At 36.0% G+C, this 27,418-nt stretch overlaps 2 protein-coding genes and 1 long non-coding RNA gene across 3 annotated transcripts in view; 2 read left to right on the top strand and 1 right to left on the bottom strand.

Annotated features, from left to right (window-relative positions):
- Positions 1-209: 209 nt before the first annotated feature.
- Positions 210-22,121, top strand: LOC138705097 (uncharacterized). The gene is made up of 3 exons (XR_011333612.1): positions 210-298; positions 639-779; positions 21,874-22,121. It is a non-coding gene; the product is annotated as an uncharacterized lncRNA (long non-coding RNA).
- Positions 22,122-24,698: 2,577 nt separating this feature from the next.
- Snx3 (sorting nexin 3) lies at positions 24,699-27,319 on the bottom strand. The gene is made up of 4 exons (XM_069833722.1): positions 27,155-27,319; positions 26,672-26,767; positions 25,902-26,026; positions 24,699-25,816 (listed from the first exon to the last, which is right to left on the bottom strand). The coding sequence occupies exons 1-4, from the start codon at positions 27,317-27,319 to the stop codon at positions 25,711-25,713; spliced, it is 492 nt and encodes a 163-aa protein (XP_069689823.1). The 3' UTR covers positions 24,699-25,710.
- The window catches only part of S2P (membrane-bound transcription factor site-2 protease), a 51,352-nt gene continuing 51,223 nt past the window's right edge, over positions 27,290-27,418 (top strand). Inside the window, exon 1 of the mRNA XM_069833719.1 lies at positions 27,290-27,399. The gene's annotated coding sequence lies outside the window, so the exon portion shown is untranslated. The remainder of the gene's footprint in view (positions 27,400-27,418) is intronic.

Raw genomic sequence — 27,418 nt, 5'->3', positions numbered from 1 at the left:
TTACAAACTCTTTGCCCGTGACCAAGTAAACTCACTCTCCCTCTCCCTCGTGAGACGTAATCAACCGGCCAATAGGATAATTTGGAAAGAAATATGAAAGGATTCATGGCGCTATCTATAATGTAACGTCTGAGAGCGCTCTGACGGACGAAGTGACATACTAGGTGAATGGCCATGATGGTGGGCACGGCTCAGCTAGCATCTTTCAATTTAATTTACACAGTAAACTTTCCGCCCAGAATACAAGGGGATTCAGCTACTGCAACAGACAACATATTTATCGGAAAGGAAAAAATAGGTATATCTCAAACAACCCCAATAATTAATGGTCTTTCGGATCATGATGCTCAACTCCTAAATTAAATCATTTTGTATGATTTTATCTATATTGACGTTGCTATGCATAATATATTTATATCCAAGCAATAAAGTATCCATCCATCCAGTTACAAATAATATTCCTTGTTCAAACAAATTTAGTCATCAGAGAACTACCAACACTCTTGAAACTAAACAAGATATAGGCCTAAGTTATTTATAATCTGTACAGTTAAATAGTTAATTTAATTAATGACTATTAATAGTTTCGTATCAATTTTATTGTATACTGACACTAACAATTTATCTATTGTATGCAGGGTGTTTCAAAAATAGAGGGCATAATTTCCTCATATCTAGGCCACACAAAAGTTCATTACAACATGTGTCCGGAAATGCTTGGTTTCCGAGTTACGGCCTTCAAAACAGTGATATTCACCAGAACGTTTTTCTTCCTGCAGGTAGGGCCATGACAGAAGATATTAACCCTAGGATGCATGAGCTACTTTTCCTACACATTTACATAACATGGGTCTGTTGGACCCGTATGCTATTTAATGAGGAATTAGACATAAAAATGGAAAAATATTAACCTATTGTTTTTTCTAATTTGAATTTAGGAGTTTTAATTGTGGAAAATAATATAAAATTTCATAACTAAGTAACATGTGAATATACAAACATATAATTAACATATATTCATTTATTTATAAAGATAATAATGTAGGTTCCTAATGTTTTTCTTTGGGTAAAGAAAATAATATAGTTTTATAATCGAGTAGTGAATGGAAATAAATTCTTATTACAACACAAACACATATATGTATTTATATAAGATAATAATGTAATGTATCCACGAAATAGAAGAAGAAGAAGAAGAAACAGTAAGGAATAACCACACAAGTACAGGTATCAGTCTTTACACTTATTGAACACGACTATACTATGCTCCTGACAAACATTACTTGTACACTTGTAGCAGATAGATTTGGTATTTCTATCTGTCGCTGTAGGACATAGGAAACATCTCCTGTTCTTGTTTTGATGGTTTCCATTACTGTTATTGCTACTTTGCACACTACTATCTAGGTTAATGATGAATCGCTTTCGTGCACGGGTTCGATCCCCGCTTGGGCTGATTACCTAGTTGGGTTTTTCCGAGGTTTTCCACAATCGTAAGGTGAATGCCAGGTAATCTATGGCGAATCCTCGGCCTCATCTCGCCAAATACCATCTCGCTATCACCAATCTCATCGACGCTAAATAACCTAGTAGTTGATGCAACGTCGTTAAATAACCAAGTAAAAAAAAGTTAATGATGAACTTTTCCATGTCCACATAAATCGACTTATGCAGACGGGGATTGAACGATCTTCTAAGCATGTACTCTTGGACCATTTTCATTGACATGACTTTGATGAACAGTCTCCTCTGGTGTAAAAGTCCTTTATGGTACATGGGGTGCTGAGTAGAATACAGAATGAATGCATTTAGAGCAGAAACGTCCAAAATGTTACACCAAAGCTCTATGGGCCAGTGTTTGGTTTGAATTTTACAAGTATAATTGTGCACTTTCTGTTGTTTTTCTTTGTTGACCTCGGATGGTTGGGTCTGGCTCATCTGAAATCTAACAGTTGGGTCCAGTCTATTAGTCTTGTCTAGAGCCACAATGTCCGCTCTTCTAATTCCGCCGCCTTCAGACGCAATGCAGTGCACCTCTTCATGGACCTCGAAGGATTTGTTTCTAAGGGCTTGTGCTATTAGTTTTCGGATGTTATGATGGCGTGAATTTCTCAGGAGTTCTCCATGCTGACAGGATCCTAGGACATGTGCTAAGGTTTCAATCTCGTTGCAGTATCTGCAACGGAAACAGTCCAAGGATCTCCCATGAAGACTTCTCACTGGTGCTATGTTAACATTCATCTTAATTGCGTCCCGCCATTCAGAGACAGACCCTCCTTAAAAAAAATCCATTTATTTCCGGGAGTATATTCTTGAAATAAAATAACACCTTTTCCTTTATGTGGCAGCGCACACCATTTGTCGTACCCTTGTTTCCTAAGATTTTGACATACTCCAGTTATTTTCACCTTCCTTCAATAAATTTTGCAGGTAGTTCGCTTCTGCCTTTTTCTTTTCTCTTTCTAACTGTTTCGTAAGGTCCCTGAATTTCTGGTAATTTTCTAAGTTCACATTCCTTTTGTTGTATGCTCGCCTAGCCTTTTTCTTAAGTTGTCTGACATATTTTGTATAATATTCCGGGTCTGAATTACTTTTTACTATTTTGTATGGCACGTATGTGGAGGTGGCCTCTATTAATATTCGTTTAAAATTTTCCCATACTTGATCCATGTTTTTGCCCTCGTTTAAGAATTTGTTATGTTGATCTATAAGGTAACCTTGCAAACCATTTATGTCTGCTTTGTTATACTGCCATATTTTCCTAGTGATATTTATTTGGACATTTGTCTGAAGCCAGTTTAGCTCGAGTTGAACACTGTTATGATCACTGATTCCAGGTAATACTTGTGAAGAATGAAAACTATCCCAGGGTCGTATCAAGAAGACATCTAAAAGGTTATTGTTTCTTGTAGGTTCACTTGTTACTTGTTCCCATATCAGGTAATTAACAAAGGTTTGTGAAAGGATGTTTGTCTCTACCTGACCATTCCAGTTCACTGCGGGTAGATTTAAATCCCCTGCTAACACGACCTTCCATTCTAACGATATTGAGGAAATCTTTTCTTGTAACTTATAGTAAATAAGTTTGTTTCGTTCGGAGGCCTATAGCATGCTATTATATCCCACTTTTCACCATTGTATTTATTATTGATTTGTACTGCTGTAATTTCTGCTTCTGCATGTGACCATAACAAGCTGCTGTCTACACCTGTTTTAATACAAACAAATACTTCTCCCCCCCTGGCATCTCTATCTCTTCTGTAAATCCTATAATCATTCCTGCATATTTCCACATCGTATATGTTACTGTGAAGCCATGACTCCGTACCTATAATTATCTCCGAATTGTAGATATCAATTAAACTCCAAAATTCAGTTATTTTATTCACTACACTTCTGCAGTTAACCTGTAGCAACCTTAACAGATTGGTCCTCACCTGTTCGCTGTTCGGCTCCGCGTTGTCCCATCTTCATTGCTGATTCCTGTCATCTCTCGTCGTTGCCGCCACCCTAGCGAAGAGAGCCCCCATTGCCGCCGTCCCTCTCCGGTTCAGGTGCACCCCGTCCCGCCCAAAGTCTCTGTCGTCCAGCCACGAGTTGCCATCTACGTACCGTGTTCCCAGCTGCTCTGCAACCCACTCGAATGCCTTGTTTGCCCGTCCTACCTTCCTCCAGTTGATGTCGCGACACCTGACGATCCCGTTGATGATGATGTCCGCCGTCAGGTATCGTTTCTTCATAGATGACACCAGATCATATAAGTCCGCCATGATGTAGTCCACGCTTCTTCTTCTCAAGTCGTTCGTCCCCACATGTAGAATCATTTTCTTAGGATCTCCTCTCTCACCCTGTTCAATCACGTCTTTCATTTTGTCGACTCGTATTCCCGGGTAGCATTCCACTTCCAATTCCGGATTTTCTTCTGCCACATATCTGACCATCGAGTCCCCTATGACGACGCACTCCGCACTTCTTTTTTCCTTCCTCTGTCATAGTCGTACATTTTCTTCTTCCAGGTTCTTCACTCGTTCCGCCCGCTCCAGTTTCTCACGCAATGTCTTGTTCTCGTCCCGAAGTGTGTCCAGTTCGTTCTTCGCGCTGTTGGTCCTGCAGTCTCTGCACACCCACGTTTCTTCGATGATCTGGTCCCTCTTGATTTTCTGGCATCCTAGGTGAAACCATACCTCGCAGCCATTGCACAGCTTAGGTTCTTCTTGCAGCTTCCACATTTAATGCTGGTCTTCTCAGTGTCGTTTATGGGTCCTGGGTTCAGCTCTACGCCTCCTATTACCAACATTGTGGCGATTACTATGGCGAAGTAAATATTCACCTTCTGTTGCTTCTCCTGTCCACTTGCCAGCCCTTGGCTTACCTTTCCTCGTCCCCCAGCAGCCCACATTCCAATCCTCGCTCTGTACGTACCCAGGTCACAACCCATTGTCCTGTAGCAGGTAGAAAACAGGTCTTAACTCTACCGAGGTCCGACTGCGACTGAGGTCGACATGTGTATTCTGCAGTTTCCTTATTTTGCTGATGATGGTTTTGAAAAGTTAAATTATTCAATCTGTATTTAATTTATAACTCATAAATTTTCATTTAAGCGATACAATTTATTGATATATTATTTGGGCTGATTGACCCATCACTGATGCAGATATTATTATTATTATTATTATTATTATTATTATTATTACTGCAGTAGCCTATCATTAATATTATTATTAGTTATTATTTCCACCACTATGAAGCAATGGTTAGCGTTCCTGACTATGAAATGAGCGGCCTGAGTTCAAATCCTGGTTGGAACAAGTTACCTGATTGAGGTTTTTTCCGGGGTTTTCCCTCATCCCATTAAGAGCAAATGCTGGGTAACTTTCGAAGTTGGATCCTGAACTCATTTCGCTGGCATTATCACCTTCACTCATTCAGACACTATATAACCATAACAGTTGAAAAAAGTATCGTAAAATAACCAATTAAAAACAATTACTGCTGCTGCTGCTGCTGCTGTTACTGCCACTGCCGCCGCCGTTGCCGCCACCACCACCACCACCACCACCACCACCACCACCATCATAGATCCATCTGGCTTCTGTCTTTGGGGTTTTAGGAGGTTATTTTTTATGGTGGATAGGATAGGGAGCTTGCCTATTGCATCAACTTCCAATCTAGAAGGCCAGTCAACATCTATTTTGCTTAACTCAGTTAATAGAAAATAACACTTGAATATGGAAGAAGCTTACATGTAACAAGTATTGAGTTAGAAAAAGCATATGATAATGTCCTAATTTGAATATAAATTTAATGTACAGTACCGGTAACAATCATTAAGACAGTACAAAATTTATATGAGGGTTAGATAGCAAGAGTAAAAATTGATAAAGAATTATCAAAGAGCTTTAATATATATAAAGGACTATGTCAAGGTTGCTACCTATCTCCTACATTATTCAAAATATAGTATCTTCAGGAAGCACTGAAAGTTTTTGGAAACAGAAATGTTTACAAATGAGGGTCCATCTAGCAAATGATAGAATTATTTATATTACACTTTGTTGATGACTAATTTTTTTATAACTAGACTTCGGCTTTTAAGGCAAATGACTATTTATTTCCTTGAAGGTGACATGGCAGTAATTTCATATCTTTGCGATTCATGAAAAGGCTAGTGTATTGAAAGCATTTTGTAGTGTTATAATGTCTTAAAATAGTGGTTAGCGCCCATTTTACGCTTTTTTTTTTTGCCTAAAACTGCATAAAATCGTTTTTCTTAATTTTGCCTGCACACAGGGTATCTTTTTTAAGTCGTATATCTGTTTGTGAGATTATTGGTGTTACTTCTTTGAGCGATTTCGAGACAACAGTAAAGAAACACGAGCCACTTTATAGCTAGCCACTAATAATGAACTGACGAAGATCCTGTCTTTGAATGATGTGCCGCTTTTAATAACCCAATAAAACCTGTTTTGATTGTTAGTCTTATTTCCTTCGTGGATAAGCAGCAAAAGAGTTACCTGCTGACAAAACGGCATGTGTTTCATCTCTGAAGGAACTGTTGAAAAATCCTACATTGAAAAGATATCTTATGTACAATAAGGCATTCTTTTTCTTTGCCCTCAACAAGAGTGAAGCTGGAATGCAAAGGAAAACCTCTGGACAGGTGTTAGTGATAGAAAATTCCCAGATGAAAATCAATATTTTTTTTAGTAGGTTATTTTACGACGCTGTATCAACATCTTAGGTTATTTAGCATCTGAATGAGATGAAGGTGATAATATCGGTGAAGTGAGTCTGGGTCCAGAGCCGAAAGTTACCCAGCATTTGCTCATATTGGGTTGAGGGAAAACTCCAGAAAAAACCTCAACCAGCTAACTTGCCCTGACCGGGATTCGAACCCGGGCCACCTGGTTTCGCGGCCAGAGGCGCTAACCGTTACTCCACAGGTGTGGACTCAGTGTTATTATGGGAGAAGATGGGAACAAGGACAAGTGGAAGAGTGCGATGGAAAAAATCCTGGATATGTTGTGATGGATCGTGTAGCAAATGTTTTGGTAGGGGAGAGTAAAAGAATTCCAGAAGAAATAGATATGAATTCATTCATTCATTCATAGTGTTCTGCCCAAGGGCAGATCTTTCACTGCAAATCCGTAATCTCCAGTCTTTCCTATTTTCTGTCTTCCTCTTAGTCTCTGCATATGATCCATATATCTTAATGTCGTCTATTATTTGATATCTTCTTCTGCCCCGAACTTTTCTTCCATTTACCATTCCTTCCAGTGGGTCAGTAGGCAGTTTCTTCCCAACAAGTGACTCAGCTAATTCCTTTTTTCTCTTCCTGATCAGCTTCAGCATCATTCTTTCTTCACCCACTCTTTCCAACATAGCTCATTTCTTATTCTGTCTGTCCATTTCACATGCTGCATTCTTTTCCATATCCACATTTCAAATGTTTCTAGTCGCTTCTCTTTACTTCGTGGTAATGTCCATGTTTCTGCGCCATGCAATGCCACACTCCACACAAAGCACTTCACTAGTCTCTTTCTTAGTTCTTTTTTTAGAGGTCCGCAGGAAATGCTTCTTTTTCTATTAAAAGCTTCATTTGCCATTGCTATTCTCCTTTTGACTTCCTGGCAGCAGCTCAGTTTACTGCTTACAGTACACCTCAAGTACAGAGACATTATTATGACGTGAGGGAAGAAAATGACGGGTGACTTGTGGCCCACTGCTAGCATGGTTTCTGGCAAGTGTGTAACCATTTCTTCGGCACTTCGACAATACATAACAGTACTAACAATAAATGTTCAATAATTCGAACTTACCATGCTCACAGTCATTGCTGAAAATGGCTCCCATTTGCTGTCACATACAACTGACATCTTCTGATCAAGAATTACTCTTCTGTAAGAACACTATCTTTTCTGTTTGATTTTCGATTGTTCACTGAGCCTGTTTCTTTAAATCTTTTAGCGAGTTTTCTAATTGTTTCGGCAGAAGGCACAGACCTGTTTGGAAACTTTATTCGAAATTTACGTCTTGTTTTCGCACACGACCTTCTGTCTTTTATGTACATATTGTACATATACACATGTTCACGCATGAGAATTTATTGGTAGGCATTACCTAAATACACAATAATCACTCAACTTTATACACTAACTTTGTACACTTGAAAAATCAAGACTTTTGTAACATGACTTGAAACTACAGCGAATGCCTTATGGTGGCTGAGGATCTACTATGTCGCACCTCTAAAGGCTGGTTCACAATAAACCTGGAACGGCAACGAGAACGGAAATATTGTTAAAATAAATGCATTTAAATGTGAGCATTCACAATTAACTATTGTGAATGCTCACATTTAAATACATTTATTTTAACATTATTTCCATTTTCGTTCTCGTCGTTTCCTTTCCCGGTTTATTGTGAACCAGCCTTAACAGCCCATGCAAGAAGTGGGCCGCTAGTAATCCGCCATTTTCTCGCCTCACGTCATAATAGTGTCTCTGTATTTGAACTGTACACTTGTTCTACTGTCTCATTTAGAATTCGCGAGTGTACCTTCTTTACTTTTCTTCCTATGACCATGGTTTTTGTCTTACTTGCATTTATCTTCATCTCTTACTGATCACAGCTGAAGACATGAATAATATAACAAAATTTATATTTGCGCCAATAATATCAGAGTTAGTGGAAATACTATTTTCAGTTTTTTTAATGATTTTAACAGACAAAAGGCATATCCTAATTGTAGAAAATCTGGAAAAAGAAATCTTGGTAATTTACTGTGTCACTACTTATGAATAAAATGTGAACTGATGGTTAAATAATACGTAATGTAAAATATAATACAATTTCCAACCATAATAATTATTTAATGTCAGAAGGAAGTGAAAAAGGAAGAGATGTACGACAAGGGTGCCTTTTATCACTACTCTGTTCAACATCTATTTAGAGGATTTAGTGAAGAACTGTTTTTAGAACATAGGAGGAGTGACAGCAGGAGGAAGAAGAATAAAGCGTGTAAGATTTGCTGATGATATGGCGTTGTTAGCAGAAGAGGAGATGATACTAAGGGATATGCTACTGGAGCTAAATGATAGCTCTGAGCATTGTGGAATGAAGATAAATGCCAACAAGACGAAGACCATGGTCATAGGAAGAAAGGTAAAGAAGGTCAACTTGCGAATTCTAAATGAGGCAGTAGAGTAAGTGGACAGCTTCAGATACTTGGGGTGTACTATAAGCAGTAACATGAGCTGCTGCCAAGAAGTCAAAAGGAGAATAGCAATGGCAAGGAAAACTTTTAATAGAAAAAGGAGCATCTTTGCGGACCTCTGGAGAAAGAACTAAGGAAGAAACTAGTGAAGTGCTTTGTGTGGAGTGTAGCATTGTATGGGGCAGAAACTGGACATTACGACGAAGTGAAGAGAAGCAAATAGAAGCATTTGAAATGTGGATATGGAGAAGGATGGAGTGTGTGAAATGGACAGACAGAGTAAGAAACGAAGCTATGTTGTAAAGAGTGCATGAAGAAAGAATGATGCTGAAACTGATCAGAAAGAGGAAAAGGAATTGGTTGGGTCATTGGTTGAGAAGAAATTGCCTACCGAAGGATGCACTGTAGGGAATGGTGAAGAGGAGAAGAGTTTGGGGCAGAAGTAAATATCAGATGATAGGCGACATTAAGATATATGGATCATATGCGGAGACAAAGAGGAAGACAGAAAATAGGAAAGACTGGAGAATGCTGGGTTTGCAGTGAAAGACTTGCCCTTGAGCAGAAAACTGTGAATGAATGAATGAATTCATGTCTATTTCTTCTGCAATTCTTTCACTCTCCCCTACCAAAACATTTGCTACATGATCGATCACAATATGCTTAATACTCTCTACTGATAATCAATTGAACTTCTCCAGTCCTTGTAATTTGAGTAGGTAGAAACACATTTTAGATGCAATAAATCAAATTTTTAGATATCTTAAATTGTATTTCAAGTGTCTAAAGTATATGTAAGTGCCTATTTTATAATTTTTAGAGTCTGTTATATGTGCTAAAAGTTGTTTTTTTAAGGGCCTAAAATCCGAGGTCTAGTTACAACTCAAGACGAAGAGGACATGGGATTATAATTAGAAGACTGGTAGAAGAATATAAAAAGTGGGGACTAACAATAAACACAAATAATTCAAAATATGTAGTAATTGGGGACACAGCACAAGATTTAATTATTATTAATGAAGAGAAATTATAAAACACCATAATGAAATCGAATCGGATATTTAGGTATAAAGATAAATAATGTTGGAGATTATGAAGAAGAAATACTGTACCAAAAAAATTATAATAATAAAGGTAAATACCGTATGCAATATCAATATTTAATGGGGTTTTATGGGACAAAAATATTAACAGGAAAACAAAATCAAGATCCACAATAGTATTATAAAGATTAGGCTTTATTTATGGAGTAGAAGTTTGGCCACTAAAGGAAAGAACAAAATTAAAACTTGACTGGATGCGTATTTTCCGGGCTAGAGGGCCGTGGTCTGTCGGTGTTACAATCAAACGTTTCGTCCACTACTCCGGTGGACATCTTCAGTGGTGTGGTACACGTGTGCAGGGAGATCTACTGTGTGTATCAGGAACTGGCATTGAGACTGGTAGCACGTCGATATTTAAGGTGTGGGACTGTTGTTGCTTGTCGTTATCACCGCGGTCCACACCAGTGGCTTCAGTGTTCTGATTGTTTGTCATAGTGTCTAATTGTCGGAGAAAGGGTTTGATGTGTGTGCTTCTGAGGGCCGGATACCAAGCTTTGTTGACCTTGAGTTCTTCCTCCTTACTCAAGGTCAACAAATCTTGGTATCCGGCCCTCAGAAGCACACACATCAAACCCTTTCTCCGACAATTAGACACTATGACAAACAATCAGAACACCGAAGCCACTGCACTGGTGCGGACCGCGGCAACAGCGACAAGCAACAACAGTCCCACACCTTAAATATCGACGTGCTACCAGTCTTAATGCCAGTTCCTGATACACACAGCAGATCTCTCCGACCACATGTACCACGCCACTGACGATGTCCACTGGAGTAGTGGACGAAACGTTTGGTTGTAACACCGACAGACCACGGCCCTCTAGCCCAGAAAATACACATCCTATCAACGCTGGCTGTGAAAGCCTACATTCCAAGATTAAAACTTCACTGTTTGTCATTCACCCCACTTCGTCGTCCGAGAGGTAATAAATTCCTTCTTCGAAGTACCCACCTTCAAAAAAAGAATCCATGCTGCTAGACTAACAGTCTAAGGCAGGGCACCCACCAAGATGGTGAATGTGTGGTGTCGGTATGACGTGTGGTGTAAGGAGAGCAAATGTAAAGTAATGGGATAGCGCCTACTGGTGAGACGACGTAGTGTGGCATGTGTCATGGTGCCATGCACCTGCCACTAACCCTCGACATGTTTAAACTTATGTTGCAGATGTCATATATCCGCCACTTCAGTAGCCTAGTAGCCTAGCGGAGTTGGTTACTAGAGTAACTTTTATTTTCTTATGAAGTTTGTGAATTTTTGCAATGTGGGATGACCCTGCATTTAATATTAGGAAGTTAGTGGCATTACTTGAGATATTATCGTATCTTCATGATGTAAATAATGATAACGACCATCGGAACCACATACAAGAATGACATGCAAGAAAGATTGCAAAAGATATTGGAGAAGGAAGCAAGAACAATAAAGTGTAATCAAAATGTAGACACAATTCAAGAGTAAATTTATTTACTTTTTTTTCATTTATTAACCGTGCTAAATGAGAGCTACATGTACAGTTGTCAAAAAAAAAAAAAAAAAAGTGGCTGCTCTCTAGAAGCAATGTTCCCTTCACGTATCTTTGCTACAATTCGGAGACAGGCAATGTTACATGTTGTTGGACCACGTAGCTTGATATCAACAGTTATATTTAAATATTCTGTGTGTTACTTGATAGTGTAATGGTAGCGTTCCAGCCTGGTATTTGTGAGGTTCTGCGTACGAATACAACCTAGTGCTTTTTATGTTATTTTTTGTTTTGTTTTTAAGAGAGAGAGAGAGAGAGAGAGAAAATATACATAATTGCTCCTTTCTCTTTTATGAGTATTTTAGTAATTAATATCAGGTTCATGAATGTATTATGCCATGACTTTATCATTATTTATTATGACATTATGGCTGAAAATGGAAAGAAAGAAAGATTTTATTCTCAACAAAGATATCTTTCATGGCATAAACAAAACAAACTTACTGGCGTCTGCGTTAGAACATTCAAACAATTAAACGTTCAAAAAACAAACCAAAAGGCCACGATTCAATATTTAGTCTGTTCAAAAAACAAAACAAAAAGCCACGATTTAGTCTATCTTCCCCACATCTCAATACATTTTGCAGTCGAGTGGGCATGGAATCGACTAGAGTCTTTTCAAATAGCGACTGTTCTCAGCCACGACATTCCAAACATCCTGGACATGTGTTCTGCCCATGAGCAGGTCTTTGACTGCAAACCCAGCATTCTCCAATCTTTCCTATTTTCTGCCTTCCTCTTAGTCTCCGCACATGATCCACATATCTTAATGTCGTCTATTATTTGATATCTTCTTCTGCCCTGAACTCTTCTCCCGTTTACCATTCCTTCCAGTGCATCCTTCAGTAGGCAGTTTCTTCTCAACCAATTTCTTTTTCTCTTTCTAATCGGTTTCAGCATCATTCTTTCTTTAGTCCACACCTGTGAGTAACGGTCAGCACGTCTGGCCGCGAAACCAGGTGGCCTGGGTTCGAATCCCGATCGGGGCAAGTTACCTGATTGAGGTTTTTCCGGAGTTTTCCCTCAACCAATTCGAGCAAATACTGGGTAAGTTTCGGTGCTGGACCCTGGACTCATTTCACTGGCATTATCACCTTCATTTCACTCAGAAGCTAAATAACCTGAGATGTTGATACAGCATCGTAAAATAACCCCCAAAAAAATTCTTTCTATATCCACTTTTTCCAACACAACTTCATTTCTTATTCTGTCTGTCCACTTCACATGCTCCATTCTTCTCCACACCCACATTTCAAATGCTTCTATTCGTTTCTCTTCATTTCGTTGTAATGTCCATGTTTCTTCCCTATACAGGGCCACACTCCACACAAAGCACTTCACTAATCTCTTCCTTAGTTATTTTTCCAGAATTCCGCAGAAGATGCTCCTTTTTCTATTAAAAGCTTCCTTTGCTCATGTTTGCAGTTTTTCTTGAGAAGGATGAATGCTGTAACTTCTCTCGTTACTTTCTGCACACCACTTGTCTCTTTCGCATCTTAATAGAGCCCAGGGAGCCCAAGGGTGGAGGTGAAAAGAGTGGATTTGACTAATTGGGCCCTCTGGACTTCACCGAAATTCACCGCAAGGGTTAAATATCACTTCTATCAGGATTTTTTACCCAATCAGATACCGGGAAATCACAATTAGCCTTTGTCCCCCACATCCTGGATGATCTTCTAAAAATCATCAGAAAATCTTGGAGGGGGATTGGGCCAATTTTTCCGCAAATGTTTCTATACTTGTGCCCTCGTAGTTCAGTCGGAAGAACGTCGGAATTTAGATGTCAACGTCTCAGGTTCAATTCCTCGCCACTCCTTTTCATTTTATTGTGTTTCAAGATAGTAAAATGTAATAATATAGAAAGAAAAAACTAACACCAGTATTATGCAACTGTATTGTTCCAAATATAATATTAAATTTATGTTATTTATGTCGCTAAAGAACGATAACAGAATATAAATAACTTGAATATTATTGATACAGGATTACTAAGGAACAATAACAGAATATAAATGATAAATATCAGTTTAATTAATATAAGATATTATATAATATATAATTAATTATTTAAATAAGATAACCTACTTTACAAAGATAAAAGGTTATTTATATTATAATAATTGCTTATATAAAATACAGAGTATTTATATCGCGAAAGAACAATAACAAAATATAAATAACTTGAATATTATTTATAATGCTAAAGAACGAAAACAGAATATAAATGATAACTTGAATATTATTTATATCACTAAGGAACGATAACAGAATATAAATGATAACTTGAATATTATTTATATTGCTAAAGAACAATAACAGAATACAAATGATACCAGTAACTTAAATATTATTTATATCGCTAAAGAACGATAACAGAATATAAATAACTTAAATATCATATATATCGCTAAAGAACGATAACAGAAAAAAAATTGTAACTTGAATATTATTTATATCGCTAAAAGAATGGTAACAAAATATAAATAACTTGAATATTATCATCATCATCATCACCGTCCTTGTAGGTATTAGGCCTAGTGGCCTGTTATGGTCTCCATCCATCTTTTCAGGGGGCGTCCCAAAGATCATCTTCCATGTGGTATATAGTAGAGAATTTGTCTTGGGAGTCTGGAACGGTCCATTCTATTGACATGGTTAAGCCATTTTTGTCTATAGTGGTTGAGATGTTCATAAATAGGTGTAATTTTCAATTATTTTGTAATTAGTTCATTCCTTTTGTAGTCAAGCAAGTTGTAGCCAGCAGTCCTCCTTAGAAATCTCATTTCCGCAGTTGTTAGGCGTTGAACATCTGAGTTTCGGACAGTCCAGGCCTCACTACTACACATGAGGACAGGTCTTCCTAGAACTTTATATGCTTTTAACCTGGCATATTTTTGGGTTTTCGTGGTTGTGAAAACCTGGTTGATGGTTCTTAAGGCTCCATTAAAATGTTGAATATTTTCAGATATATCAGTAACAGGTAAATATTATTTATATCGATAAAGAACGATAACAGAATATAAATGGTAACTTGAATATTATTTATAACGCTAAAGAACGATAACAGAATATAAATTATAATTTGAATATTATTTATATTGCTAAAGAATGATTAAAAAATAAAATGAAAACTTGAACAAGGCCCGAACTCACAACCTTCAAATCATTAAGCGAGCACTCTACCACTGGTCTACGAGATACAGATATGGAATAATTCCATAGTTCCGGAACTGCTTCTACAAGCACATGCATTGTGTAACATCGCCATGACCCGAAATGGACTCAGAAAATATTCACTGTTCACTTCTTTTTTTTTTTCTCTCGACAATTGTACCTCTCTAGGGAGAAAACAGAAATGTTGCTAGGAGATAGTTTCTACATTCACACAAAACTGCACCCTTTGGACTGAAGAAAAACTGCGGGACCCTTCTCGTGCACCCATAAAATATCTGGATTAGATTATTTGGAATGGTTTTCTTTCTTTGACCCTCTGGTTGGTCATCATCCATTTTAATATCTCATTTCTTCATGACAGAAAAAACTCCTTCAAGTATCTGAATGAAACTTTGTAGAACGCAAAGCAATTGCATAATAATTTTGTCCCCAGTTGAAGTATTCATAGAAATTATAGTGTGTAGAACCCTGAATTCTGAAGCCATCATCCCAAATGAACATTCTACTCACTTCCTTCCTCTTCATAACTGACCATTGAAACCCTCTTCTTTTGTTAGTTAGTCAATCTCCTTTTAGCATAAGGCCCCATTATGTATTGTGTCAGAGGAAAAGTCTCACCTGCTGCAAAACTCAATGGAAAAGGTGCATCTTGTCCTAGTGGGGGGAGAGGGGTTAGAGTTTGATAGACTCAGTTTATCATTTTCGAGTGTCTGTCCAAATACACTTTCTTTGAGAGCTCTTCCATCACTGTTTTTACCTTATTCACCAACATCAACAGTAAGATACAATCAGCATCAGAAACTGCCAGCAATACCATAGAGAAATATCCTTTTTAGTTAATATACTATGACCCAGACTTGAGGGGATGCTTGATTCTGATGCGTTTTTCGTCAGTACTTTCCACACAATTCGGCAGATTTGCTTGGCTACTTCCATCCATCAGTTGTCGGTTGAAGAAGTATTCTGGTTGAGGAACTTCCCAGACTCTTTCTGAGCTCTCAACCATTATTCATCTAATTGTTTCATTCAAATTTACAAGGTATAGAAGAGCAAGAACAACTTCATATGACGAATCCATGTTGATGATTGCAAGCATAATGTCTCTGCAGGCACGGTTGTGTGTGTTTTGTTGATAGCAAGGCTGCCACATCAATTGGCTTTGTGTCATATCTTCCAGACACCAGCAAAGCAGACAATACTCATGCCCATAACTGCCTGTCATCAGGCTTGGGTTCCGGTGCAGCTTCAGTGCAGGTTAAAATTTAGGATTGGCCCATTCAACCCGGGTTTTGTAAGCCCAGTCCAGGCAGGAGAAAGCTTGCCTGTGTGCTTGTATTGTAGAGTGACTTGCATTCAGGTATCAATGGTTATCATGAAAGAGTACAATTTTGAAATCTAAGTTCGTTGGCTATTTAGTCACTTCAAAAAAACTGTATTTTCTGGTAAAATACAGCAGAAAATTCTTGATTAAACTAACATGTTTTACAATTTATTGCACTACAGAATTTAATAAAATAATAAGATAAATACAGTGAGCTCTGGATATAGTGAACTCAGTTATAGTGAACATTTGGCTCTAGTGAACCTAAATTGTTGGTCCTGACTCACATACATTAAAAAGTACAATAATATTTCCGTTTATAGTGAACCCTCATTTCGGTTATAGTGAACCTAAAACTAGAACTTTCCCGAGAAAATGTAATTTTAAAATGGCCAAAATGGTAATTTTCTCCTATAAACTTCCCAGAATATGTACAGAAAAGAATAGTGTATGCAGTGAGGGATAAAGGAAGGATTAGTTCTGACCCCTTTAAAAGAGGTTATTAGAAAAATAGGAAGATAAAGTGTTTTCTTTTGTAAAAGGGAGTAGAGTGATGACCAAATGGTAAATACAAGAAGGATTACAGTACAATGGTCTTCAACCCTTCCTTCCGCATGTTTGTAAAAGTGAACCCGGGGAAATTCCAAGGCCGAGTACATAGTAGCATACCTATAGTGGGAAGAGGTGTGAAATCAGTCAGTGCCTACTACCTATATGCCCAGATTAGATTCAAGTTTCGAACTGTGAACATCAGGATGTCGAAGCGTAAAGTGTTTAAGTAGGAAGATAAAGAGAACATTAGTAGGCTTACTGATATTGAACGTGGTCTGTCCCAAACGGGCATTAATACTGTTTGTATAGCAACATCAGTAGTATGAAAACAGACATTTCGGTTTTAGTGAACCTCCGATATAGTGAACAAAATATGCTGGTCCGCAGATGTTCATTATAACCGAAGTTGACTGTATTATACATTTCATTTTCCTGCAAAGTGTATCTGACTCAACAAAATAGTAACATTTAACTTGTAACTAGTTAGAAAAAGGAAAGGAAAGGAAAGAAGAGAGGAGGGGAAGGGACGGGACGGGAAGGGGAAAAGGAATGGAAAGAAAAGAAAAGGAAAAGGGAAGGAAAGGAAATAAAAGGAAAGTGGAATGAAAGGAAAGGAAAGGGAAAAGAAAAGGGAAGGAGAATGGAAAGGAAGGAAAGGGAAGGCGAGGTGAGGAGAGGAAAGGGAAGACATTGGTAACAATTATTATGAATATCAGCAACTATTATAGGAAAAAGTTCCATTTTAACTTTTTTCCTTATCAACAATTAAAAGCCTCATGAAGACTTGTAAAATGTAAAGAAGTTTTTCGTTCTTCGGAATATTGATTTGCTATTTAGCTTCTGAGTGATATCTTAAAAGTATTTATTTCAGTCACTGACTTCACAGCATATGTTTAAGGTGCTAAGGTGTAGCACCTTAAACATATGCTGTGAAGTCAGTGACTGAAATAAATACTTTTAAGATACAATATAGACTTCTCTGAAAATTAAAAATGAATTGCAAAATATTCTGAGGGATAGATTTCTTTTTATTTATGTAGCTTACAGTTTGAACAGTTTGCATTACATTTATATTACTATGATGAAAAGGAAAGTGTAAGTAATTTATAAAAATTGTTTGCATTTAACGGATATTATGCTGACGAGAAATAGTTTTCTTTGTGTTTATTACATTTCAGAAGACGATAAATTTAGTTTTCAATAGTTTGTCTATATCTGAATGCTTCCTGTTGGGTTTGGATGTGACTTGGTTGATATTTATCATGCATCTGAAAGCAGCACAGTCGTCTGGTGCAGGTCGGTAGAACAAAATGGTCCTTTCGGGTCACTAGTAAGACTGGTTGGGAGTCACATGCAACCACACTGCCTGCCTGCTTGTGAGAAAAGGTTGACGGTCAGCGAGCGATACTGTGCATAAATCCATTCACGAAGGTAAACGTTATGGGCAGGCCTGAATGAGGTTTTGCCTGTCTCTGATATATTCGCCATGTGAAAGTCACACCAATGCCACACAGCACACACGCACTGCACCATAGCCATGCCATTTCATTTGGTGCCCTGCCTAACTAGGAACTTGTCGACAATATCTTGGACATGTTAGCAAACAACAATATTTTAAACCATTATTAAATCATTTTTCTTGTAGTTATTGTTACATGATTAATAGTTCGGAATGTGTAGAGATGATTTCTAGATACAGTTGTAAAAATAAACAACTTCTTATAGCTTTTAGGTCTTTTATGGTTATATAAAATAGAGAATGTCTTTACTCTTTGATAACAAAAATAAACTGTTTCAGGGAATGTATTTTCCAGGCTAGAGGGCCGTGGTCAGTCTGTGTTACAACCAAACATTTCGTCCACTACTCAGGTGGACATCTTCAGTGGCGTGGTACACGTGTGCGGAGAGATCTGCTGTGTGTATCAGGAACTCAGTTCCACCGGAGTAGTGGACGAAACGTTTGGTTGTAACACAGGCTGACCACGGCCCTCCAGCCTGGAAAATACGTATCCTATCAACGCCGGCCGTGAAAGCCTACATTCCAAGATTATGTTTCAGGGAACTTCGTGATCATTGGCAAGAGATTATTGACATGCAGGGAGTAAACACTTGGAAGCCAGAAGAGTCTGTTGTTCAAAAATCCTAGAACAGTATTCCTTAACCATAAACCATCTTGTATATTTTAGTAAAAGCATAACTGGTGTATTCACTTTGCTCAACTATAACACCACTCTATTTTATGCAGCAACATTAAAATTTATGGAATTTATACTTTGTACTTTCATATTTAATGTAGTTATTATGGTTTTTTCATTCTACAAAATCTGTATACCAGTACATAAGTTTTGTCAGCTAAATTAGCATTAATATGCACTGTATACAGAAGATAACATTCAATTTAATGTGATATTACTCCCTATCTCTATGCATTAAATGATAGGTTGTCTCCGAACATTCTGTCCTTTGAATCTTTAACATGTTGAGCGCCATTGAACAGTATAATTTTTTTTGCACTGGCCCATCATAATTTTTTTGTTATTTGATTAAAATCACATGGTAAAGAATGTCAATGTTGAAAGAAATAATTTATAAGCATTGGTAGTTTATTTTTTGCGACAAAAAATCTGGCAGTCCCCTGTGACCTCCATTGTCCCAATCAAGAAATTTTACAATGGGACTAGCAGTCCATAGAAACACCCGCACATCTGAAGGAAATAAATTAATTTCGATTACTCATTGTTGTTTTCGCACATTCGGGCGTCTCAAGTGTCTTGACTGCGACCATTCCAAAGTGATTTCTGACTGAATCGTATGTGTGTTAAATTACCTTGATTATTCATTGCTATAGTAGTTATTTTGTTGCACAATTGGCGTCACTGGTGTCTCGAATTCGATCATTCCTATGTAATGTCAAGCATGGTGTGACTGATGTGAATGCAAAACGCACATCGTCAAAATTTTTCCATAGTAATACTGTGACATAACATTCATTGCAGTAATAAGAAAAGAAATGAGTGAGCATTCTCGACAGATTGTGCAAATGGCAAAACATGTCTCTGGGTAAGTAAGAATAAAATTATCAATAAACTAATACTAGTCTTACACAAATCAAAATTTGTATATCACTTCTAAGTATTATGATATTCCTCCTCTTCATAGATACATCAGAACAAAGTGAATCTGAGAAAGAGAAGGAAGATGATGTATTTTCTTCAGATGATTCAATTGAAGATTCTACATATAAAATGAGTGATAGTTCTGATGAAAGTTACAGTTCTGATATAAGTAACACGAAAACATTATCTAGGTCTACAGAGACATTGAAGGACAGTAATGCAGTGGTAACACAAATGAAATTGCAGAGATAGGCGATAATAGCAATTCCACAGAACACACCATGCAGGAAAATGATTCACTTCAAAACGACCCCATCGATGAGAACTTATCCCTAATCTCAAATTCAGATTTCGTACAAGGGGCTCAAGCTGATCACGTGGGTTGGAAGGATCCTGAAGGGAATCACTTAGATTTTGAATTCAATGAGACTTTCAATGTGAATCCGGCAGTTGCTGTTCTTTTAGTAGACAAGAACCCATTTGATTATTTTTATTTATTGATGGTGTATTAGATCACATGGTGAATCAACCAAATATTTATGCCACACAGTGTTTAATGTGAGGTTCTGATGTTTCTGGTTCTTCAAGACTCATTCCTGGCAACCAACAGATAGAAATGAAATGAAAAAAGTTTTGGACATAATGGGTTACATGGGATTATTGAATATGCCATTTCTGCGTCATTACTGGTCTAAAATAACTCTCTTCAAAAGCAATATTGTGTCTAAAGTTATGAGTAGAAACAGTTTTGAGCTTTTGCTGAAATTCTGGCATTTCAATGATACTGTAGCCAATTTTGTCTTGAAGGTGATCATGTCTACAAAGTAAAACTTGTCAACATACTCTTGAGAAATTTCAGGGTGCTTATACACCTGGTCAAGTGTACTGTATAGATGAATCACTAATACCATTTAAAGATCGTCTTCTCATAAAACAATATATGCCACAGAAAGCTCACAAGTATGGAGTAAAACTGTTCAAACTTTGTTGCGATGGTGGGTACACATGGAATGTAAAAATGTATGCAGGAAAGGAACAATATTCTGGCAGTTCTGTACCAACAAATGTTGTCATGAAATTATCTGAAGAACTGCTGAATACTGGAAGAACAGCTGTAACTGATAATTATATTACACCAGCTTGGAACTTGCAAATAAGTTAATTAGTGTAGGAACACTAAGAGCCAATAGAAAAGGGAATCCAAGGAAGGTAGTTTGTAAGAAATTGAAATGTGGCGAAATAATTGCCAAGGAAAATGATTGCAGTATTTGCATCCTAAAATGGAAAGACTAGAGATATATTTATGCTCTCAACGAAATAGTAACAGTTAATAGACGTACAGGTCCAGTACAATAATCTCTTGCTGTAATGGATTATAACACTGGGAAGAGTTCTGTTGATGTCTCAGACCAAAGGCAAGTTACAATACAGCTCTAAGGAGAACATTGAAATGGTACCGGAAGGTTGCTATTGAACTCATATTTGAAACAATAGTAAATTCTTATCTTATCTACAAAATCGTGACTCAGTCTACTATGAAGGCCCAGCTCATAAGATGAGACAGTATTGCAAAGGATGCTACAAACGGAAAATAGCAGGTGTGATATCCAAAAACAAAGTAAAGAAAGTCACAACTTACTGTGAAAAATGAGAGGGAAAGCTGCACTTTTGCTTAGAGTGCTTCGCTAATTTTCATAATTAGTATGTTTGAGATTCTCAATACTATTCAATTTTTATAACATTGTTCAATAAATTAATTTTCGAGGCGAACATTTTTCAAACAGGATTCAGTAGTGTATTTTGTTATATTATTTGTCAAACAAAATCTAATGTAAATTACTCTTTCAAACAAGTTTCAGAAATGTAATTTTTCTGTAACTTAAAAATTGCATTTAGAATATTTTCAAGCAAGAGAGTATGATACAATGTTTTCATTAGTCTCAATGTTACTGTAAGTTTATTAAAAATGGTCAAAATAAAATGTTGTATTCATAGTAATATGCATCTTATTATGTTTAGATTTATGATTCTATAATAAACCCCATCCAAACCCCAATGATAGAAAAACTCTGATAAGGGCCATCGCAGTCCGACCTATACTTAAAATTCAATACTGTGGCGGTCAGATGGCCTGTACAGCTCGCAAAATAAAGTGGGATGCTAGCGGCCATATATACCTGCCTTGGCACATGAGAAAATATACATGCTGATCCCAGGTGCTCAACGTGTTAAATTCTAAATTATTACATATGTTACCTACCTAAACATGTGACATTTATTTTATGAAAGTAATTATGTATTAAATAAAACAATTTATTTAATGTATTATTTCTTATTATGGTAATGTTAGTATTACTACTAATTACAGGAACCTGCTGCAAAGGTATGGTTTGTTGGTGTCCAATGCTCAAGCTTCTGGCAACAAAGCATCTGCCATCTTGCAAAACAGTAGCATTGAGCTACTATTCTATTATCATTTGATGACTGATCTACGTTCTTTCAGGCAATGTCTTGTAAAGATGTAATGAACTTTGCACTATCCTAAAAGTACAAAAATTATTTTTTCTGATACTACTGTAATATATAGCATTCTGAATAAAAGCTTAGATTACGAAAGTTTAAGTTTTACACATCTTTCAAGTTTTTTTTTTTCGAATTATATCATGCATGTAGCGTCCTGTATTAAAAAAAATTAAATTAAACTAGTACCGTACTAAAATTGTTTTAAATTTTGTTTTTTCCATTTCAAATTTAAACAAATAAGTAAAAGTAAGGCAACATACTTAATAGGGCCTACTTTTGAATCTTTCTTTCTTCCATACACCTGAGGGGCACTTTGGACAGTTTAGGATAATATTGAAACCTACGTAAATATAGAATGTCTTAAAAAACACCACCTGCACTGCTTTTCTTGTGTGTGTTACCTCAAATAAATAAATTATTAAGTGTATTCCAAATATTTATTATCATATACTGCACAATACAACCTCTTTCTCTGCTAAATCTAACTAGATGGTTTAAGATGTATTTGTTATGTATGAATAAAAAGTAATGGATCTATTTTTTCCAAATCATATCCTAGTACAGTATGCCATGCATGGACAAAACTGTACTTCCACACATATTCAAATTGTAACATGTCTACTCACTCAAACTGCATGCACTAAACTGTGTGAAACTTTTTTAAACAAAAAAAGAAACAAGTTTTCGATATACAGAAGAATGGGTAGGGTACCGTATATTTAAAAGTTAAAAATATTTATTCTGCTATAGTTTTTATTTTTAATAATTTGCTCATATTAAGACAAACGAAGAATAGATTCATGAAATAATCTTATAAAACTCTGTTCCATGAAGATATCAATAAGAGGGAAAACTGAATTTCCTTTCTTCTTGCAGGAAATTAGTCATATTGCAATATAACTTAATTCTTTTAGAATAAATCATTCAGGTGAAAAAAATGCGTTATGTGCATTTATCATACACACACTGAATTACTGAAAAAACTTTACTAAAGCTTTCGAGTCCATGGAAATAACTTTTATAGCAATTTAAGGTTCACAATATAATCAATATATACATATATAGTGTTGTACTTGAAACAAAAATGGCATGTATAGCTAAGCAAAGATAATATATTTATATATACTATATATTTTTTTATAAAACAATATTTGCCTGTTGAGTGTCACAGCAATAGCAAAGCAACACTGCAAAATATTCATTTTTACATAGCTAACAGAATAATAGTCTATTAGGAATGCTAGTATTATTTAAAATTAAGAAAAAAGAATATATGCTATAACACCTCTTCCCCGCACATCTGGATTAAAAATAGAAGTATGGATATATCAAAACTATGCAAATGCTATTTTTACAGTCTTCACGAATAGGTATATAATTTTCCGAATTTATTTTTAAATATTTATTGTTCATCACTACTAACAACTTTTTATATTAAGCTATGTACTGAAACAATTAGAAACAAAAACTGCCCAGGAAACCTTGTAGTGCCACTAGCATGAAATATAATTGCTACTCAGCAATAATATGAAATAGAATTGAATTTATTACCAGTATCACTCTCATAATTTATAATATCCCTAAACACATAATTATAGACCAATGGGTTTTTGCATAGGCTCAATATGCATGAGTTAAATAATGTAAAAGTAGGCACCATTATATATCAGACTTAGGGAAGGAAAAAAAAAGTGAGGGAGGCGAGAAACATTTGAACACAAGCTATCTAGACAACTTATTTTTCTGCCAAACTAATAACCAGCTTTGTAGTTATGGCAAACCAAAAGTGCTCAGAATTTTTCTCGTCTTCCTGTCTTTCTTTTAATACAATCTATGCAATGCTTATTATGTTACAGTCACTATTAAATTGTAGCACTGAAATTATAAACCATATGAAACTCAAATCCATCATCCGTTATCTACAACTAAATGCAGAGAATTATCAGAATGACTAAGTAGCGTGGATGTAACAATATGCAGTGACATTTATAAAAACGTTTAAGTAACTCCACTGAAATGAAAACACAATGGAATACATATTGGTAGGTATGAAATCCACATTAGTATGTAATTAACTAATCTGTGAGTGTAATATTATAATTATAGAGTGCAAAAAATAATTTCAAATACTTCACTTGGACCATTTTTACATACTTTCTTACAGTATGAAAATCTTGATATTCCCATAAGTAATAATGCAGCTGTAAAATTTCAGGTTTTGTCCATGCAACATTAAATTTTCCAAAATTGTCGCATAAAAAACCTAATGCAATAGATTTGCTTACACTAGTTTTTTTTTTTTTTCTTTTTTGCACTTACACATCACGATCCTTTACATTAACCCTTTGCAGATTATTACTTTCACTTCTCCATTTCCTATGTAATGCATACATGTCAATGAGCTTCCTCTCCAAAATAATACCAGACAACTGAAGTTGTATGAAGCAAATATTAGTACCTATACTGTTGTGAACTGTAATACAAGGAATTTTGATTTGTGATATTAGGTCTACACCATAAGTAAAAGACTTCGAAGAAAAATTAAGGTCAGACTTAACTATACTGCAGCACTTTATTTTGAAATAAAATATTCTTCTCAAGTAGCTCTGGTTATAGATCATGGGAATACAGTTTCCAGCTGTAGGTTGCTAAAATCAGAAATATGAGAGATAAGAAACTATAAATTTATTTCATGCAACACACATTAAACTTAATTAAAGAACTTATAACCATACCCCATAGAAATTAATAAATATAATACACACAGTATAATTCCAAACAATATCTTGCCATGTGCACTTTAAGTCTACAGAGTATTTAAAAAAATGCAGAAAACACAAAGACGATGTAATAACTTATGAGCTTGTTTGAAATTATTTAGTAACTTTAGTTCGTTTCAGTTTCCCTTCAGCACACATCCAGATGTGGGGGGAAATATAATTTAAAGTTGAGAGTATTTTAGTGTCAAGAGCTGCTCTGAGAAGTAACTACCATTATTGTCCATGTTTATCGCTCACATTTCTGAAAGATAGTGGAATTTGGGCCTATTATTTTAAAAAGATGAATATCATAATGCTCTGCTTCAATTACTCCTTGATAAAACACAAATGAAATTCTAAACTGGGAATATATAATGAACATATCTCAAAATGTATACCTATATTGTTTGATTAAGGCACAATTACAAACGAAATATGCAATTGCATAATCAACTTCTTGGAAATCTTTTGTTACGTAGCTGAAGTAGCAAACTAGTTTCAAGAGAAGATAGGCTAATATAGAGGGCTATGCTTTTAAATGCAGTATGTGGCCTAAATGTTTGGAACACATAGCAAACGAAACATCTAATTAAAAGAATAAGCCCTTATGGATTTTTCCATAGGTAACTAGTTTACTGCAATGATTTTAATCTAACTAGTTGGTATAGTTAGCACAAAGTTACAGCAGCACTTCGAATTTGGGTGATACACATTTGTTTATATTATGAAGTGAAAATTTATTTCACAATTTAGATGTAACACTTCATGTAGACCTATTCAATTTTGAATTACACAATATAAATATATTACAGGACAAAATAACAGTATGGTAGATTAAATTAACACTGTTCAACTCTCGACACTGAAGACAACTTCACACCGATGTTGGGCAATATTTCACTGATGACGGTGGAAAGATATCATTACGCATTTCTGATCTTTCCTGGGACATAGTTTTTGTCAATTACTGGCTCCTGAAGAAACATGTGTAGACATCTTTCATTCTGGGCAAGTGGATGGCCAGCAATTCTAGAACAAAACAATGACATGGTAAATGGTAGGTATAAAGAGAATGAGAGAAATTGTGGTGGCGGTAAAAATACTGCGTACATACTTATTTACAAATACTTCCAATCCTTTCCTCCTGTCTTCAATAAAATCTTCCTCAAATATGCCATCATCTCCTCTGAAGGGCATCTGCCGTTTCCATGCCTTCCCTGGTAATGGGGGAACCACTATCTGCAAGAAGAATAAAATTAAACATTTCCACACCAATATTCACTGTTCATAAAACACGGAATAACAGTTTTCTTAATAAAAATATGCCTTCACACTTAGGCCTATTAGTACAAGAAGGCAAAATTGTTTGAGAATCGTGTCGATACCTCACGTAAGTGGTTTATCACGTGTGACTGCTTTCATTTTGATTTAGTAAGTGTAAATTTTTTTGTCAGGACTGATGAAGAAGAGATTCGACAATTTGGTACAAAATGCTGGTCAATATTGCAGACAAAATCGAGGATCTGTGACAGGTTAGGTTTATGGTTCAGGTTTTTGGTATGCCTACCAAAAAACCGTATAATATGGAAAGCAAATCAAAAAACCTCAATAAACCAAACCTAACCTATCACTGATCCTTGATATCATTGATGTTCATCATATTGACCAAAGTTTTCTACCAAATTATCATAATTAGATTCCAAAATTCGGTAAAGACTTAGATTATTTACTCCATTGTTCTTATTAATGTTAATTTGGAAGAACATTGAAGATTATACGAGATAAACCAAAGAAATTATTCAAGAATTGTAAAATTAAGGGAAAACAAGAAATTGTGGAATGAACACTTATGACAAGGTATTATTTTGACAAAATATTTTTTACCTTACTATCTCGTTCTAATTCATTTCTGAGCCATTCAAAATCACTATATCTCCGGCGAACACTAGATTCTTTCACTTTGAAAACTGGGAGGTTTGTCTGAAATGAAACAAATCGTCAAGTGCATACCATGTGTTCAATAATGTAGGTTACTTAACACTTTTTTTTTAAAACTACAGTAAGTTAAATAATGCATTTATAAGCTATATGTAATTATTCGAAGTACAGATTTTAATTAATTTCATACTAGACAATTTTTCTAGATATTTGCAGTAAAACGAAATTAATCATGAAGCATTGTAACGGATTGAACTGCAACGTACTAAAATGCAACAGTCACAGTTACGATTTTATCTACCTAACATAACAATAAGTATTATGCACAACATAATCTATTAAATTAAATTACATTCATGTTAATCTGATTTCATACAAATCAGCCGACTTCATAACTGACAGTGACAAGTGAAATGAAATAGAGCTTACCCTCATTCTGACTTCATAATCAGTATATCTTTTCTTTCCGACGCCATGAGTTATTGGATTTATAACATCAATCTCAAGAAAATTTGCTGGGGCTGCATAAGCATCGTCTAAAGTTTGTTTTTTAACGTTCAGCCTTCGTGTGGCATCCACCGTAGTATCCGCCATGCTGCAAAACACCTACTTCTGATTTTGATGTTTTCCGTAAGATGTCGGCTTCTGGCTCAATCAGAAATGAAACGCCTTACGTAAGCTCATCACGATGAT

Source organism: Periplaneta americana, chromosome 8, assembly GCF_040183065.1.
Source record: "Periplaneta americana isolate PAMFEO1 chromosome 8, P.americana_PAMFEO1_priV1, whole genome shotgun sequence".
Taxonomy (NCBI): Eukaryota; Metazoa; Arthropoda; class Insecta; order Blattodea; family Blattidae; genus Periplaneta; species Periplaneta americana.
This window is presented reverse-complemented; position numbering and strand designations above follow the sequence as displayed.